This window comes from Gigantopelta aegis, chromosome 1 (assembly GCF_016097555.1).
Source record: "Gigantopelta aegis isolate Gae_Host chromosome 1, Gae_host_genome, whole genome shotgun sequence".
Taxonomy (NCBI): Eukaryota; Metazoa; Mollusca; class Gastropoda; order Neomphalida; family Peltospiridae; genus Gigantopelta; species Gigantopelta aegis.
This window is the reverse complement of record NC_054699.1, coordinates 27,830,093-27,849,316: the sequence shown is the minus strand read 5'-3', so window position 1 is coordinate 27,849,316 and position 19,224 is coordinate 27,830,093. Positions and strand designations below refer to the sequence as shown.

Below are 19,224 nucleotides of genomic sequence, written 5' to 3'. Positions count from 1 at the left end.
TTCATCGGACATTTCACCAGGACGACCTAATCTATAAACTCCTGTTCAAAGAAAACAAGAGTGCATATTATATAAACTGACCCAACACCCCATAAAAAAAAAAAAAAACCCACATAAGCCAATGACGAAGAAAGATAAAAAGAGGAACACAATATGGAACATTCATTTCAACTTATTTTCATGCTTATATCTAATTAAGGTTCAAGTACGCTGTTCTGTGCACGCACATCAGCTATATGGGCTGTCTGTCCAGGACAATGTGATAGTTATTAGTTGATAGTGGTTAGTGAGAGAGAAGTGGGTGTAGTGGTGTTACACCTACCCACTGAGTTAAAACATGCTCTGGGTGGGAGCCAGTATCGGGCTGAGAACCCTGTACCTACAAGCCTTATGTCCGATGGCTTAACCAAGACACCACCGAGGCCGGCACAGCTATTTTCCTATTACTAACTCACCCAAAAACTGAACACAATCTTGTCTTCCATACTGTTCTGCAAGGTCCCAAGGAGTTTTATTGTCATTACTCCGAGGCAAATGTGTGGCATTGTATAGCAGTAGCATCTGAAAGAAACAAAAGAATCAGACATTGAATGTGTGGCATTGAACTTCACTAGCATCTGAAAGAAGCAAAAGAATCAGATACTGAATGTGTGACATTGAACTTCACTAGCATCTGAAAAAGCAAAAGAATCAGATACTGAATGTGTGGCATTGAACTTCACTAGCATCTGAAAGAAGCAAAAGAATCAGATATTGACGGTGTGGTATTGTACTTCAGTAGCATCTGAAAGAAGCAAAATAATCATATATTAAAGGTGTGACATTGAACTTCACTAACATCTGAAAGATTTTAAAAAGCAAAATAATCACATATTGAAGGTGTGGCATTGTAGCTTCTGTAGAAGTTCAAAGTATAAAATAATACAAGGTGTATGCTGGTTTAAACGTTTACTACCAGTGATACCACACAGTCAACGGTGGTTACACAGGGCATTCTAATGTTATGTCACGGGAATATGTTTCACTAGACAAAAAAGGCGATACGGCAAATAACAAACTGATCTGAAATTACAAAATTAACACAAATGTTTAATATAAATCAGTTGTAATCGTAGTCTTTTTTTTCAAACCTGAGATGTGAAACAATTTGAGGGCTAGTTATATTTGACAAATGTCCGTAACTATTTATTTTCATTGGTCCTATTGGCACTACGATTTTGTGCAGTGTCCAACCTGTAATGTGAAGTATGCATTTAGTGGACACCTAGCTTTATACAGTTGATGTTTTGTAAAGAACCATTTAGTGGACACCTAGCTTTACACAGTTGATGTTTTGTAAAGAACCATTTAGTGGGCACCTAGCTTTACACAGTTGATGTTTTGTAAAGAACCATTTAGTGGACACCTAGCTTTATACAGTTGATGTTTTGTAAAGAACCATTTAGTGGACACCTAGCTTTATACAGTTGATGTGACGTGAAGAACCATTTAGTGCACACCTAGCTTTATACAGTTGATGTTTTGTAAAGAACCATTTAGTGCACACCTAGCTTTATACAGTTGATGTGACGTGAAGAACCATTTAGTGGACACCTACCTTTATACAGTTGATGTTTTGTAAAGAACCATTTAGTGCACACCTAGCTTTATACAGTTGATGTTTTCTAAAGAACCATTTAGTGCACACCTAGCTTTATACAGTTGATGTTTTGTAAAGAACCATTTAGTGCACACCTAGCTTTATACAGTTCATGATTTGTAAAGAACCATTTAGTGCACACCTAGCTTTATACAGTTGATGTGACGTGAAGAACCATTTAGTGGACACCTAGCTTTATACAGTTGATGTGACGTGAAGAAGTGTTTAGTGGACACCTAGCTTTATACAGTTGATGTGACGTGAAGAAGTGTTTAGTGGAAACCTACCTTTATAAAGTTGATGTGACGTGAAGAAGTGTTTAGTGGACACCTACCTTTATACAGTTGATGTTTTGTAAAGAACCATTTAGTGCACACCTAGCTTTATACAGTTGATGTTTTGTAAAGAACCATATAGTGCACACCTAGCTTTATACAGTTGATGTGACGTGAAGAACCATTTAGTGGAGACCTAGCTTTATACAGTTCATGTTTTGTAAAGAACCATTTAGTGCATACCTAGCTTTATACGGTAGATGTTTTGTAAAGAACCATTTAGTGCACACCTAGCTTTATACCGTTGATGTTTTGTAAAGAACCATTTAGTGCATACCTAGCTTTATACGGTAGATGTTTTGTAAAGAACCATTTAGTGCACACCTAGCTTTATACAGTTGATGTTTTGTAAAGAACCATTTAGTGGACACCTAGCTTGATACCGTTGATGTTTTGTAAAGAACCATTTAGTGCACACCTAGCTTTATACAGTAGATGTTTTGTAAAGAACCATTTAGTGCACACTTAGCCTTATACTGTAGATGTTTTGTAAAGAACCATTTAGTGCACACCTAGCTTTATACAGTTGATGTTTTGTAAAGAACCATTTAGTGGACACCAAGCTTGATACCGTTGATGTTTTGTAAAGAACCATTTAGTGCACACCTAGCATTATACAGTAGATGTTTTGTAAAGAACCATTTAGTGCACACTTAGCTTTATACAGTAGATGTTTTGTAAAGAACCATTTAGTGCACACCTAGCTTTATACAGTAGATGTTTTGTAAAGAACCCATTTAGTGAACATCTAGCTTTATACAGTAGATATGACGTGAAGAAGTGTTTATTGGACACCTAACTTTATACAGTAGATGTTTTGTAAAGAACAATTTAGTGCACACTTAGCTTTATACAGTATATGTTTTGTAAAGAACCATTTAGTGCACACCTAGCTTTATACAGTAGATGTTTTGTAAAGAACCATTTGGTGAACATCTAGCTTTATACAGTAGATATGACGTGAAGAAGTGTTTATTGGACACCTACCTTTATACAGTTGATGTGATATGAAGAAGAGTTTAGTGGACACCTTCCTTTATACAGTATATGTGACGTGAAGAAGTGTTTAGTGGACACCTACCTTTATACAGTAGATGTGACGTGAAGAAGTGTTTAGTGGACACCTACCTTTATACAGTTGGTGTGATGTGAATAAGAGTTTAGTGGACACCTACCTTTAATACAGTAGATGTGACGTGAAGAAGTGTTTAGTGGACACCTAGCTTTATACAGTTCATGTTTTGTAAAGAACCATTTAGTGCACACCTAGCTTTATACAGTTGATGTTTTGTAAAGAACCATTTAGTGCACACCTAGCTTTATACCGTAGATGTTTTGTAAAGGACCATTTAGTGCACACCTAGCTTTATACAGTAGATGTTTTGTAAAGAACCATTTAGTGAACATCTAGCTTTATACAGTTGATGTTTTGTAAAGAACCATTTAGTGGACACCTAGCTTTATGCAGTAGATGTTTTGTAAAGAACCGTTTAGTGAACACCTAGCTTTATACCGTTGATGTTATGTAAAGAACCATTTAGTGGACACCTAGCTTTATACCGTTAATGTGACGTGAAGAAGTGTTTAGTGGACACCTACCTTTATACAGTTGATGTGATATGAAGAAGTTTATGGACACCTACCTTTATACAGTTGATGTGATGTGAAGAAGCATTTAGTGGACACCTAGCTGTATACAGTTGATGTGAAGAAGTGTTCAGTGGACACCTTCCTTTATACAGTATATGTGACATGAAGAAGTGTTTAGTGGACACCTACCTTTATACAGTAGATGTGACATGAAGCAGTTTTTAGTGGACACCTACCTTTATACAGTTGGTGTGATCTGAAGAAGAGTTTAGTGAACACCTAACTTTAATACAGTAGATGTGACGTGAAGAAGTGTTTAGTGGACACCTACCTTGATACAGTAGATGTGACGTGAAGAAGTGTTTAGTGGACACCTACCTTTATACAGTTGATGTTTTGTAAAGAACCATTCAGTGGACACCTACCTTTATACAGTTGATGATTTGTAAAGAACCATTTAGTGGACACCTAGCTTTATACATTTGATGTGACGTGAAGAACCATTTAGTGGACACCTAGCTTTAGACAGTTGATGTTTTGTAAAGAACCATTTAGTGGACACCTACCTTTATACAGTAGATATTTTGTAAAGAACCATTTAGTGGACACCTACCTTTATACAGTCGATGTGATGTGAAGAAGAGTTTAGTGGACACCTACCTTTATACAGTCGATGTGATGTGAAGAAGAGTTTAGTGGACACCTACCTTTATAGTCGATGTGATGTGAAGAAGAGTTTAGTGGACACCTACCTTTATACAGTCGATGTGATGTGAAGAAGAGTTTAGTGAACACCTACCTTTATACAGTTGATTTGATGTGAAGAAGAGTTTAGTGAACACCTACCTTTATACAGACGATGTGACCTTTCATGGCCGCTACGTGCAAGGGAACCCAGCCATTGCGAGGACACCGCGCTTGGACGTTACTGCAACCCTTTCTCATCAGAATGGCGATAGTCTTTGGATTATTGTTTACACAAGCTCTCTGAATCAAAACCACATCATAAAACAACTTTAGTCAACCAGAGAAAATTATAATTCTAACAATAGTTAACATAGACAACTCCTTTCATAAATGGGTTTGGTGAAAACAAACTTTTAATACAGTGTGACAGATTTTCTAAATTTTAAAATGTGACTCTCTAGATACTGGATTCTGTCTAAATCAGATAAACAGTAGGTCCACGTCTTGGTCTGGTTTAGGTTTCACTGTGTATTTGATTTACCTGATGATGTAAAATTTACAATTAATCAACTTATATTCAACAAACATTCAAAAGGTTCTGCTAAAGCAATATGTACATGTTACCGATCTGGCCCAACAAATTTTCATATCTCCTAAGTTCAAGGGTCATAACTCTGTAAAAGAAATTGGTAAATCGCCAAGAAAGTTAAAATTAATCTTTAACGGTAGACGATAAAGCAATTATAGGACCTAATTGACTATTAACGTCTGGTATCTGATTTGAACAAAAATGATTACAGATACTGAGATTAAAAAAAATAAAATAATAATAATAATAATAAAACAAATGTACACATCGATATAGCAGAATTAATTTGTTATTTGGCAAATCTTTAAATTGTGTTAAAGTGGAGTTCAAACGGAAGACGAGCAGTAGATTTGAGGACTCGACGTATATACGAAGTCTATAATTTTGAAGCCGACTTTGGGGGGTGAAATTAGGGGCCTGCCTATCTGTTGAGGTGGCTAATATACAGCGATAAACGGTACAAAATTTCATCTTGGTATCTTTAAGCACTGAAAGATAAATTCTAGAAAAAAAGGTTTTGGGATATACAGTTAGGAGGTGAGAGACAATACACACCTGTGGATGTACAGTTAGAAGATGTCTAACTAGGCCACTCATGTGAAGTGCAGTGTGACTACTTGACCATTATTACTGTCAATATATACGTTACTAGTACCACCCCACAAAAACTGCCTTCCCTGAATCTCCCTCTGTCTAACTGTTCCCCCTGTCTAACTGCCCCCCCCCCCCAGGTCTAACTGTATCGCCGTGTCTATAACCACATCCCCTTGTCTACCTTCCTCCCTCTATCTAACTGCCTCCCCATATCTAACTGCCCCCCCCCCCCCCCCCCCCCCGTCTAACTGCATCCCCATGTCTATAACTGCATTCCTCTGTCTAACTGCTTCCCTCGTCTAACTGCCTTCCCAGTTTTAACTGCTTCTACTGCCTAATTGCCTCCCCTGTCTAACTGGTCCCCTTTCTAACTGACCCCCCTTTCTAACTGCCTTCCCCGTCTAACTGCATCCCCCTGTCTAACTGCTCCCCTGTCCAACTGCCTCCCCTGTCTAACTGCCTCCCTCTCTAACTGCCTCCTTGTCTAACTGCCTCTCCTGTCTAACAGCCCCATCTAACAGCCCCCTGTGTAACTGCCTCCCTGTCTAACTGCCTCTCCCTTTCTTACTGCCTCTCCCTTTCTAACTGCTTACCCCTGTCTAACTGCCTCCCTGTCTACCTGCCTCCCTGTCTAACTGCCTCTCCTGTCTAACAGCCTCCCTGTCTAACTGCCTCCCCTGTCTAACAGCCCCCTGTCTAACTGCCTCTCCCTTTCTAACTGCCTCTCCCTTTCTAACCGCTTACCCCTGTCTAACTGCCTCCCTGTCTAACTGCCTCTCCTTGTCTAACTGCCTCTCCCTGTCTAACTGCTTATCTCTGTCTAACTGCCTTCCATCTAACAGCCCACTCTTTCTAACTTCTTCCCAGTCTAATGTGCTCCCCCTGTCTAACTACCTCCCCTGTCTAACAGCCCTCTCTTTCTAACAGCCACACTCTTTCTAACTGCCTGTTCCTGTCTAACTGCCTGTTCCTGTCTAACTGCCTTCCCCATCTAACTGCCTCCCTGTTTAACTGCCCCCCTGTCTAACTGCCCCCCTGTCTAACAGCCTTCCCCATCTAACTGCCTCCCAGTTTAACTGCACCCATCTAACTGCGTCCCCTGTCTTACTGCCTATCCTCTCTAACTGCCTACCCTTGTCTAACTGTCTCCCTTGTCTAACATCCTCCCCGTCTAACATCCTCCGCCTTTCCAATTGCCTCTCCATGTCTAACTGTCTCCCCATGTCTAACTGGCTCCCCATGTCTAACTGCCTCCCATCTAACAACCCCCTCTTTCTAACTGCCTCCCTCTTTCTAACTGCCTCCCCTGTTTAACTGCCTCTCCGTGTCCCACGCCTCCCGTTTCTGTCTTCTTGTCTAATTGTCCCCTCTTTCTAACTGCTTCCCCTCTTTCTAACTGCTTCCTCCTGTCTAACTGCCTCCCCTGTCTAGCTGCCTCCCCTGTCTAGCTGCCTCCCCTGTCTAACAGCCTCCTCTTTCTAACTGCCCCCCTCTTTCTAACTGCCTCACCTAACTGCCTCCCCGTGTCTAACTTCCTCCCCCTGTCTAACGGCCTCCCCATGGCTAACTGCCTACCCTGTCTAACTGCCGACATTTAACTGCCTCCCATGTCTAACTGGCTCCCCTGTCTAACTGGCCACTCACGTGAAGTGCAGTGTGGCCGTTGGTATCGAGCAGTTTGACATCAGCACTGTAATCGAGCAGCGCGTCGATGACGTCATCGAAACCGTAGAATGCGGCGATGTGCAGCGCTGCCGAGCCTGGGACACAAAGAGAAAATACATCACAAATAATGAGAGACCTGTTATCACAAAGAGAAAATACATCACAAATAATGAGGGACCTGTTATCACAAAGAGAAAATACATCACAAATAATGAGGGACGTGTCATCACAAAGAGAAAATACATCACAAATAATGAGGGACGTGAAATAAATTGTCGAGCCTGGGAAACAAAGACAAAATACATCACAAATAATGAGAGACGTGAAATCAATTCTCGGGATTGGGAAACAAAGACAAAATACATCAAAAATAACGAATCAATTGAAAAATGAAAGCTGAAATATTTGTCAAAAGCTGAAAGCTCTCAATCTCATAGTATAAAAATAAACTACAGTCCGTTCCATAGTCCTACAAAAATGCTGTTTGTTCATAATTTCATTTATATCTGAAAAAAGGGTATTCCCTGTGGGAAGGGCTACAGATGTAGGTTATTTTTCCAGTCCATTTTGAAAAACTCTAAACCACAGTTAAATAAATGTAATTTTTCCAGATTACTGTAATTATTTCATGAAATTTGTTTTAATAAATCATATAAAAAGCTGAAAGAAAACCACACCCATGCATATATATATATATATATATTTATAATTAAAAAAAAGAGAAAGGTTTACGGCAATAATCTATCGATTGAGTGTACATTTAAAATGTTTGAATCAATGGTTCTCCCAATCTTGTGATGCGATTGCGAAGTTTGGGGATATGGAAAAAAAAACGATATATGTGATTCTGTTCAAATAAATTTCTTCCGACACATATTGCCAACAAAGAATATCCACCCCATAATTTATGTTATACGGAGAATTGGGGAAGGTACGGTGCCCGTGGAATTAAATATTCACAGAAGAATGGTTTGTTACTGGGCACGCATTATTTCAAGGAAACAATCAAAATTACCATTTCTTCTATACAGATTTGTGTTGACAGATCATACTATTACAAATAGAATTAATTATAATTTGCTCACTAGTATAAAAAGATATTTTGCTGCATTTAGGAATGAGCGATGTTTGGATATCACATACTTTTTTATCGTTAACTTGGCTCTCACAACAAATTAAAATTAGGTAAAATGATTAATATTACAAATATGGAACAATAGCATGGCAATGTCATCAAAAGTCAAAACCTATCAACTTTTCAAAGAATAACTTATTTTGGAAAAATATTTAAATATAATTCCCGAAAGATTGTAGAGATTAATTATAAAATGTAGAACGTCAAATCACTATTTACCTGTCGAAACTGGAAGGTGGAATAACATTATTTGAAGACACATTGTGTGCTGTATGTGATAAAAGTGATGAATTCCATTATTTATGGGTATGTAAATGTTTTCATAATTCCCGAGTTAAGGTTCTACATCCTTATTATTATACAATGCCAAGCACCTACAAATTCAAAGAACTAATGAGCAGTAAGAAGATAAGTGTATTAAAGAAGTTGGCGGAATTTCTAAATGTAATTTGCCAGGTTTTTACAACGCCCTGGTAACTGAATAACTCATGTCACAATCAAAACTGTTTCCTAGCTATTTTACAATTATTATTATTATTATTATTATTGTTATTATTATGATTATTACTGTACCAGATATTGCCATTACTACTACTACTACTACTACTGTTATACTACTACTACTACTACTAATGCTGCTGCTACAACTACCACCATTATTACTAGTAGTAGTAGTAGTAGTAGTAGTAGTAGTAGTAGTAGTAGTAGTTATTATGACTACTACTGTTGCAGTTATTATCAATTAATAACATATACAAGAAAATACCTGTATATAGAGGATAATAAACGAGTTACCAGTTATTATAAAATTTATGTCCCGGGTGAAATCATGTTCAGTTGTCACGAGCTTTAGCGAGTAACAAATTAAAATTATTTCACGAGGGACATAAAGTTGATAATAACTAGTACCGAGTTTGTTATTCTATTTATTACCTCAGCTATTTTTTGTCTAAAAACCTTCTTCTTTTTTTTCGACGCACATGCACGAATGCCAACCTGTATAGAACTTAACGCAGGGGCGTAGGCTGGGGAGGGGGCTGTTCGGCTGCAGGAAATGGTCCACTTTCAGAACAAAAACATACAGGTTTATACATATGGAGTTTCTGGTGGTGCAAAAATAAAATAGAAAAAGGGTCCACTTGGTTCATATGCGACCCCCCCCCCCCCCCCCCCCCCCCCCGGTCCACATCACGCTACGCCCCTGTTACGCACTGTTCTGAGAATTACTACAACTTTGTAATTTAATCACGTTCATCGACAGTTTTCAAAAACACAAGTTATCTTTATTCTGCTACAAAATCTATCATGAATTGTATTAAAATGGCATTTTGTTATAAATTTAACACCAAAAACACAGAGCCGTAAACACAAACTCTTTAAACTACATGACGTCATTTTGTGTGTTTGTCAAATCGTGATGACGTCATATTTAGTGCCAACAAGGTCATTGGTTTGTTAGCGTCAAACTGACCAATAGTATTGTTCGTTAGACCAATGCAGAATATTTCTTACTGAGAAAATATAGAAAATATTCTCCCTGTTATGAGTGACCGCTGGGTTAATAATATGTATTTGTATATGTTATTATTCCATCCTCCTGTCTTGCCATGTTTATTTTATTTATTATATATGTTCCTCTAATGCCGATGTGGAACGGCTTGAGTGTAATAAAGTTATGTTCTGTTCTCTATTTAATATGTATGTTCATCTAATGCCATTGTGGAACGGCCTGAGTGTAATAAAGTTTTGTTCTGTTTTCTATTTATTATATATGTTCCTCTAATGCCGATGTGGAACGGCCTGAGTGTAATAAAGTTCTGTTCTGTTCTCTGTTTAGTATGTATATTCATCTAATGACATTGTGGAACGGCCTGAGTGTAATAAAGTTCTGTTCTGCAGACACTTTCCTCACATACCTTTTGCTACATACATTACATAAAATTATTATACACAACTTTACATACGTTGTTTTCGCTTCTTTGTATAACATTTTATTTTCCGCAAGAATATATACCACGAGACCGCGTAGGTCTAGTTCTGTATTTAATATTTGTTAAATACCTTCTTTTATATTTTACAAAAACGGTTTTTAATTTAACGTCATAACAACACTTTCTTAAATCTGTGATCAATAAGTACTCCTTTCATGGCTTTATTTAACGTTACGAATCATACTGTGGCAGCCTTGTGTAATGTTTTAAAATACGATGTGACTTAATTTGTAAATCATATATGTCTCAGTAAACTAAAAAACGCTAACTCCAGCATGAACCAAAAAATAATTGCGGTCAATTCTTAATGAAATATAATTATAGAGGATTCCTTACGAGTGTTTTTTAATATGTTAATCGGTATTTGTCGAGGCTCTGCCGAAATAAATACTCATTAACTAGACGAGGTTGATATTTAAGATATTTAAGATATTAAAAAAACACAAGTAGCGAATTCTATGTATCCTAGACAACTTCTAAAATATCATTTTAATTCAACTTTTAGTAAATCACAATACTAAAGTCGCCGCCATCGGTAATAACACGTCATCACGATTATCACGAATTAGGTTGACGTCACGCATTTTAACTAAATCTCTGAAAACGTTACCTCAGGTATACAGGTCTTGTTGGCTTGTAAACAAATGAGCCACCCACAACAACACATTACCTGGAGACCTTGCAGATTTGCATACCATTATTAACCGGGTTAATACATATACAGAACTTCATATACGTTGTTTGTGCTTCTTATTTATTGCACACGTTTATTTTGCGTAAGAATATATACCACGAGACCGTGTAGCGGTCGAGTGGTATGGTCTTTCACAAAATAAACGAGTGCAATAAATAGCGCGTTAGTTCGGGGTTGTTGTTTTTTCGTCAAATCTCCGATTCATTTTATGATTTACATAAGGTTTTATAAACTTTAATTTTCTAAATCAAATGTGGATAAACAGTGATAAAATTTAAACTAATTGAACATCAAATGATAACGCAAACAGTTTAGTTTTTTTTCGATTTGGTGTTTCTCTGAAATGTGGCAGAGCTGCGCTTATGTCTCTCTTTTGATTTGTTGAGCATTCTCTGCTATAACTTCTAATAGAAGCTTCGTTTTTGTGGCCTATCATATACATTATGTGTCTTAGGTGAAAACCAGAATCGTTTAAAGCCTGAATTAATCACTGTCATTCACAGTGCAGACGATATTGGGATAAACATAGAAAAGATGGAATCCTCGGGGATTCCGTTGTTGACTTAATTGATAAAAAGTAGTTCCTGTAATAACATTCTGTTTTTATTTGTTTTCCGAAAAAGGGCAGTTTTCATGTTCATGGAAGAATGAACATTGGGTTTTTTAGATCACGTGATAACATTTTAACCAATCCCGACAACTATTACAAAACAGTAATTATAAAATGGAATGTGTGTGTGTGTGTGTGTGTGTGTGTGTGTGTGTGTGCGCGACTCATTATTGATTACCTATCGTCACATCGTGAACTGATAAATTTTCAATGATAATCAAGTCTGATAAGACATAAATCTCACCCTTTGAGTCCTTTGCATTGACCTTGGGGCACTTAGTGTGACACAGCACGCGATGTACGAGATCGCGATCACCTGAAAGTAAATAATCTTAATCAATACACCCAGCACACGTTTGCAAGTTGTCATACTTGGTCTAGTTGAAGAAACCACCACACCCCAGCCCATTGTTTAATCTACAGGCACACTGTGATAGTTGGTCTATCGTTAATGAAATCAACTCACACCATCACATTGTTTAATCTACAGGACAATGGTGATAGTCGGTCTATCGTTAATGAAATCACCTCACCCCATCACATTGTTTAATCTACAGGACAATGGTGATAGTCGGTCTATCGTTAATGGAATCACCTTACCCCATAACAGTGTTTAATCTACATGACAAATGTGATGGTTCGCCTCTCGTTAATGAAATCAGCTAACACCCCAGCCCATGGGTTAATGTACATGACAATTGTGATGATTGTTCTATTGTTAATGAAATCAACTCACCCCAGCCCATTGTTTAATCTACAGGCACACTGTGATAGTTGGTCTATCGTTAATGGAATCACCTGACCACATAACATTGTTTAATCTACAGGACAATTGTGATAGTTGGTCTATAGTTAATGAAATCACGACACCTCAGCACATTGTTTAATCTACAGGTCCACTGTGATAGTTGGTCTATCGTTAATGGAATCACCTCACCCCAGCCCATTGTTTAATCTATAAGACTACCGTGATAGTTGGTCTAGTGTTGATGAAATCTCCACACCCAGATCCATTGTTTAATTCACTGGATAATAGTTACTTTGGTCATATGGTTAACCCTTACTCCGGTGAAAGAGTTAACCCTTACTCAAGTCAGAGAGTTCACCCTTACTCTGGTGACAGAGATAACATTCACTAAGATCACAGGGTTATCCCTTACTCAGATCACACGGTCAACTCTTACTCTGGTTACACGGTTAACCCTTACTCTGGTGACAAGGTTAACCCTTACTCAGATCACACGGTCAACTCTTACTCTGCTTACACGGTTAACACTCACTGGTGGAAACTTTTTCACATGACTAATTATTTTTGGTGTTGGTGTGCAGACTTTTAAGTGTTCTTCACCAAATCTCCAAATGTGAATTAAAATCAAATTTGAGAAATATACTTCTTTATTCCTCACATTTACCAACTTAGGGTCCAGCTTAAACCTTTCACTTAAGTTATCGAAGGGGAAATAACTCTAGGTTATAGAGATATGGATGGAAGGGGAATAACTACGTTATGAGAATGTTGATAGAAGAGAAAGAAGTCTATAGTCCATCCCATCATTCTGTAAAAATGTTTTTTGAAAATGATTTCAGTTTGGTTTGACTTAAGAAGAAATGTTAACGTGTTTTTGGAAATTAAATAAAAATGATTATTTTTGTGTGAAATTTACAAATCAATCAGCTCAGAAATAAATAACTTGTAGTACATTCTATAGTATGAAAAAAGACTTTCCCTGTGGACGTACTATATGTCCAACGCTAGTTAAGTCTATTTTGTAAATATGAATATCCTGACCCTACCCCAACCCCCAATATTAGTGTTTTTAAGCTCTATCTCCATCTTTAAGTGTCATATCCTATTATTACTATTATTTAGTGAAATTGTATTAACTTAAAGTAAAGTAGGGCTAGTGGATTTTTTATTGTGGCTAGTAAAACAATTTAATCACCGATTCCATGGCTAGTGGATTTTAAAACATTTTTTTTAAGCCATGTCTTAAAGCTATGCAGATGTGGACGGAAGGGGAAATAACTCTAAGTTATGGAAGATGTGGATGGCAGGGAAATAGCTCTTTAAGCAATGGACGTGTGGATGGAAGGGAAATAACTCTTTAACTTATGGAGATGTGATGGAAGGGCATTGAGGGAGATTGTTGAATGAGATCATTGAGGGAGATCACTGAGGAAGATCATTGAGAGAGACCATTAAAGGACATCAATCGTGCGACCCATAACACCTCACAGATAAGCAAGAGGAGAGAGTACTGAACCTCCAAGAACAGCTCGATGCAGCAGATTGGTTACTCCGTATTTACGGCTGTGACTCGGAGGCGCCCATGCCTTGCAGAAATTCGACAGCTTGGTGGGCAGCTCATGTGCGCCATTGTTGTAGTACACTATCAGCTGGTCAAGACCTGCGGGAAGATGTATCATTAAATACAGAATCTGACATCGCATACATTAATATAATTACAGGGGTCGAAATAGCGGCCTACAAAAAATGCAAAAGGCAGTCCATTTTTACACCTGGTAGGTGAAATAGAAATTCACCGCTAAAATTACAACAAAAAATCTCAGGTCATTTTACAAGGAAGGAAATGTTTTATTTAACGACGCACTCAACACATATCGTTAAGGACCACACCGTTATTGAGAGAGGAAACCCGATATCGACACTTCATCGGCTACTCTTTTCGATTAGCAGCAACGGATCTTTTATATGCACTATCTTGTAGACAGGATAGCACATACAACGGCCTTTTGTATACCAGTCGTACTGCACTGGCTGAGTTATTTGAAAAGAGACGGAAGTAGTATAGGGGCCTGTATAGCGTCATGACCTACTTTCCGTGACCGTGACCTACTTTCCGGTGACCTAGCCACTGAGGGGCCGGTGACCTACCAGCCCGGCCCGCGTCCTACCGGCTCCGTCCTACTGACCCGGCCACGTTCTACTTAGACTGGTCCTGACCTACTTACCCCGGTCCGGATCCGTCCTACTTAGTAACGCCCGTGCTATCCTGTCTGTGGGAAGTGTAGGATTTCTGGCTACTAATGGGAAAGTGTAGCAGGTTTCCTCTCTAAAACTGTTAAAATTATGTTTGACATCCAATAGCCGATGATTAATAAATCAAGATGCTCTAGTGGTGTCGTTAAACAAAACCTACCACTTCTAAGGACTCAGCCCGACGCGAGGTAGTGTGTTTAATTTTAACGCTAGTATGTAGTTCGCGACTATCGATCTGCATACACTCGACACTGATATCGTCTGGATATTCTTCTATCGTTAGTCGGCTACTCGGGGATGTGGATGTTCTGTGTTATAGTAAATGTTTTTAAGAAGTTAAAATTCACAAAAATGACAGGAAATACAAATTATTTTAAGAAGAGTCACTCGAAAAAAATATGAACCGGCGGGGGCTTACCCATGGTGAAGGTTTCGGGGGCAAATTCCCGTGAAGTTTCGGCATTCTGGACATTTTAGAACCTTATTTCACTGATTTTCGAAGACCTAATTAATAATTCCATAAAGTTTGTTTGTTTTTTTCCCCCATTTTTATTAACATGATATCCACATACATAATAAGAGAGACATAAGTATAGTACATAGTTACATGAAGATTTAATATATCAATTTCTTTTCTTCTCTCCACAGAGACAAAAAACCAACAACCACCCAGCAAGAGAGGCCAATTATGTACTCAATATTCGGGATAACAAAACCACCAACAAGAAAATAAAAAAAAAAAAAAAAAAAACCCCACCAAAACCTACATTTTAAATAAATTGTGGCAAATTGACCAAATTTGGTGAATCTATCAGAATTACAGGAACAAAAAGCAATAGTCTTTGTTATATAATAGTAATCGGTCAACTCTTCCTGAATCCAGTTCAAATTGGGTACATATGCATTGTAATGACTTTTCAATAATAAGTATTTAGTAACCAAAACAATTGCATTAATTGGATCATTATTTCTAGTTAAAAAACCAAGAGTAACATTTTGTATATTAAATTTAATATTACTACCAGTTTTTATGTAAATCCAGTTTTGAATATCAGTCCAGATAGAGTTGACCAATGTGCATTCCCAAAACAAATGAGTCATTGTACCAAGTTCTAAATTACAAAACCTACACATTGGAGAAGAAATATAACCAATTTTGTATAGATATGTATTTACTTAAGTATATTATGGATTATTTTAAATTGAAACCAACATAACTCACTACTTTCAGTGCATCGTAATGGAATTTTATTTATCATGTCCCATTCAGCATAAGAAAAAATACAATTTAATATTTTTTTCCCATTTTAAGTTACATGCTAATTTTGAAAAAGATGAACTTAAAATTCCATAAAGTTGATAAACCTTTTGCCGTTTTCCTGATTCATACCAAAATATATAGAAAACAATTTAATTTTGTCCTTATCGATGCAAGCCATACTCAGTTCAGTTGTACACCTGATTGGCAACAGGAATACTATTGTTGATAACGCAATGGATTTATTTGCATCTTCCTGAACAAAACTTTGAAGTAACAGTATACCCGGTATATTAATTTTAACGTCAGATCATGGGATGACGAACTGCGGCAGAAGACAAAGGGACATCAATACACAGCCAAAACCTTTAATGACATGCACATACAAATGACCGTCTAATCAATTAATATTATACCAGGTGTTCGTGAAAGACGATGAACAAAGCACAGCATATTTTGCAATAATGATGATTTTATTTTCTACAATATAATAAATCTGTTTTGTGCTCACTGCACAAGAAAATCCATGCATTGCGATAAAAGCCAGGTCAGCTAGTCTCTATGTAGCCATGGTAGTACGAAGTCATGTGTGTATTCGTCTAAGGAACAAGAATGATCTCTCTGCATCTGTACTGCCTATGGGTATGACAGCAAGGATCTTTAGAAGCTCTCTGATGTTGGGAAAGAAAGTGTTATCTGCGTGTTCGGAAAGCAGAGTGGTCACGGACATGTGGATAGGGCATTTGACAGCAACTTGTCACTTGCAATAATTTTTCCATCTCAAAAGTTTGCACTCAAATGCTGACAGAATGGGAATCGCATGGCTCCACTGCTGGTACAGGATCATTCCAAGATCCACAACATTAATATCATCCTTTTCAGCGATTCCTTCTGGAATTGAAGCACAAAGCTCATAGTGTGCCCTCTTTTCGTTACTAAAACGAGTCAAGTTCGTCTCATATTATATCCAGGAAAGGTATAGCAACGGTACTTTGCCAATATTGAGATACTGAATCTGATGGATGATTGTCCCAACTTTGTTGTCTACTGCAAAGTCGTGGCCGTTGTTCTATACACTAATCAAGTCGGAAAGGTTTAGTATCTTCTCATATAGTCGATCAAAACAGCTGTCCATTTCAAGACGAATATCGTTGTATGAACTGGTGACAAGTTCTGGAAGCCAAAGTAAACGTCCGTAAGTCTACCCTGTAGCGCACTCACGAGAGGTTGCATTGGCTCCAGCATCTCTTTTGCACACATCAAACTGACAACGTGTGCAAAATTCATAAAGATGTGTTGGATGCCGTTTGCCTTAACCATTGTTGAAGAATCCCAGTTCCATAACTCGTTGTTTGGGTACAGAGTTTCGTCACACTAAGGCTAGCATATCTCGTTCAGGGTTATTACAATAAACTCATATAAGTCATAGATCGTTTCAATAGCAGTCTCTTTCGATCCGGCGTGTCTTGCACATGTTCTTCAAATTGTTTGTTTTTGTTGGGTTTTTGGGGCATTTAGGGCCAGGTTATCAACGATCTTTTCAAAGAATTGTTTTCGTTTTGGAGAATTGTCGAAGAAGCTGAATAATTCTTGACAAGAATCCATCATGTTTGCAATTTGAGGAATTTTGCATACATGACAAATAACCTGGTTCAGGGAATGCAAACAACAACCTTGATACTCGCCATCAGGTGCATACTTTGCTATTTCAGCATGAACCCCTTTTGTGTTTGAGTTCATAGACGCCGTTGTGTCGTATGCTTGACCGCGACAATTTTTTATATCGACTTTCTGAACATCTAAACAATTTCGAATGACATTAGCTATATAACGTCACGTTTTACTGGTTTGGATGGGTCTGTCATATCCAAGAAACGTAGGCGGAGAGATAATATTTCTCGCTCATGGGAGCTCGTTTCATCCGCTGTTAAAGAAAAGTGTGCACACTGTTCAAGGCACTGACGAAATGTGTCCCGAATCAATGTTGCTGTATCATGAATTACTTCATTTTGCACAGTTTTACTCGTGTACCATGCATTCTTGGGGCCTGATACAAGTTAATTATGAAGTACAGGATTAGATTTTGCCATAAGGCGCAAGACTGCATTGAAGTTGCCCTCATTGCATATTTCTGCTGCTTGGCACATACTAATACTGCGTCTACTATATACGGCAAAATCGAAAAATATTTCTGTGCATTTTTTAAGTTTTATGCTAATTGGTTGATCTGAACATCAATTCAATTTTCAATGTTGCACTGTTGTGATGGAATACACAATGACCGTTCAGTGCTACGCTTGTGGTACTCTTTTGTCTCGTGACTGTCTATCAGTTCCTTTGATTTGTTGTAGTTAGTAAAAGGAGTGTTTACAAAAGCCCCGAATTTTTCCTTTTCGTTATTACTGAGGAACAGAACACACGAAAGACACCAACCCCCTCTGTAATCTGAATGATTGCTGTATGCAAGCCACCTGCGCTGCTCGAACCATCTCGACTGAAAAATCACATTATTGTCCTTATATATTTGGCTATGAAGCGTGCATGATGCATCAGGTTTCAAGCAATTATCCATCATGCTTACCTTTTCAGCATCGCTTAGGCCTAGCTATCCAGGCGATAGGAAAATGGTGCAAATGTCATTAGGAGACACGCTATTTATAGGCATAATTTCATCATGTAGGCCTGCACTTGCTGAACAAGACTACACTGAGATGAACTTTCTTCCACAGACTTCTTAGCAACAAAGGAATCTAATGTGTTCTGCCTGCGTCGCTTTTTGGACGGATCGGACATGATTTTAGTACATAAAATACGACGATGAACTTGCCTGCGATGAAATCTTGCAAAAATAGACTGGCAGGTGGGCTGTCATCAGTAAAATTGATAACATTACGTTTACGGTAAAATAGCATTAAACATGACAGTTACAAACGTAATATTATGTCTGTGACGTCATGTTTAACGTATTTTGCAAAAAAATGGCAAATGTCGATCAGTACAGCAACTGCAATTAATTTGTAAAATGCATTAAATTTGTTTGGAATTAACATTAAATAAAAATGCCCAGGAAGGGAGGGGGTGGCTAGCTACCCTATTCACCCCCACCCCCTGGATCCGCCAATGGTGTGGTCCTTAACCATATGTCCGTATAACCGTAACTAAAATGTGTCGAGTAAATAAACATTTCCTTCCTTGTAAAATAAAGATTAACTGAATACATATATTTATTTTTTATATGCCTTTACTATTTTATTTTAATCATAGGGAAATAAATATATATTTGTTAATGAGAAGAAAGGAGTGTTTGTTAAGAAGAAGAAAGGCATATGCGTTAAGGAGAGGAAAGGAATTTTTGTTAAGGGAAGAAAGACTAGTTTTAGTATGCCTTTCGAGGTGTATTGTGATTTTGTTTTTAGTCAGTATATGTGGATGTAAC

At 37.7% G+C, this 19,224-nt stretch overlaps 1 protein-coding gene across 1 annotated transcript in view; it reads right to left on the bottom strand.

The window, feature by feature from the left end:
• LOC121373922 (tyrosine-protein kinase HTK16-like) overlaps positions 1 to 19,224 on the bottom strand; it is a 35,058-nt gene that overhangs the window by 10,366 nt on the left and 5,468 nt on the right. The window contains exons 3-7 of the mRNA XM_041500782.1: positions 13,794 to 13,937; positions 11,708 to 11,845; positions 7,079 to 7,194; positions 4,411 to 4,551; positions 456 to 561 (exon numbers count right to left, since the gene is read on the bottom strand). Coding sequence (XP_041356716.1) covers positions 456 to 561; positions 4,411 to 4,551; positions 7,079 to 7,194; positions 11,708 to 11,845; positions 13,794 to 13,937 — 645 coding nt within the window. The remainder of the gene's footprint in view (positions 1 to 455; positions 562 to 4,410; positions 4,552 to 7,078; positions 7,195 to 11,707; positions 11,846 to 13,793; positions 13,938 to 19,224) is intronic.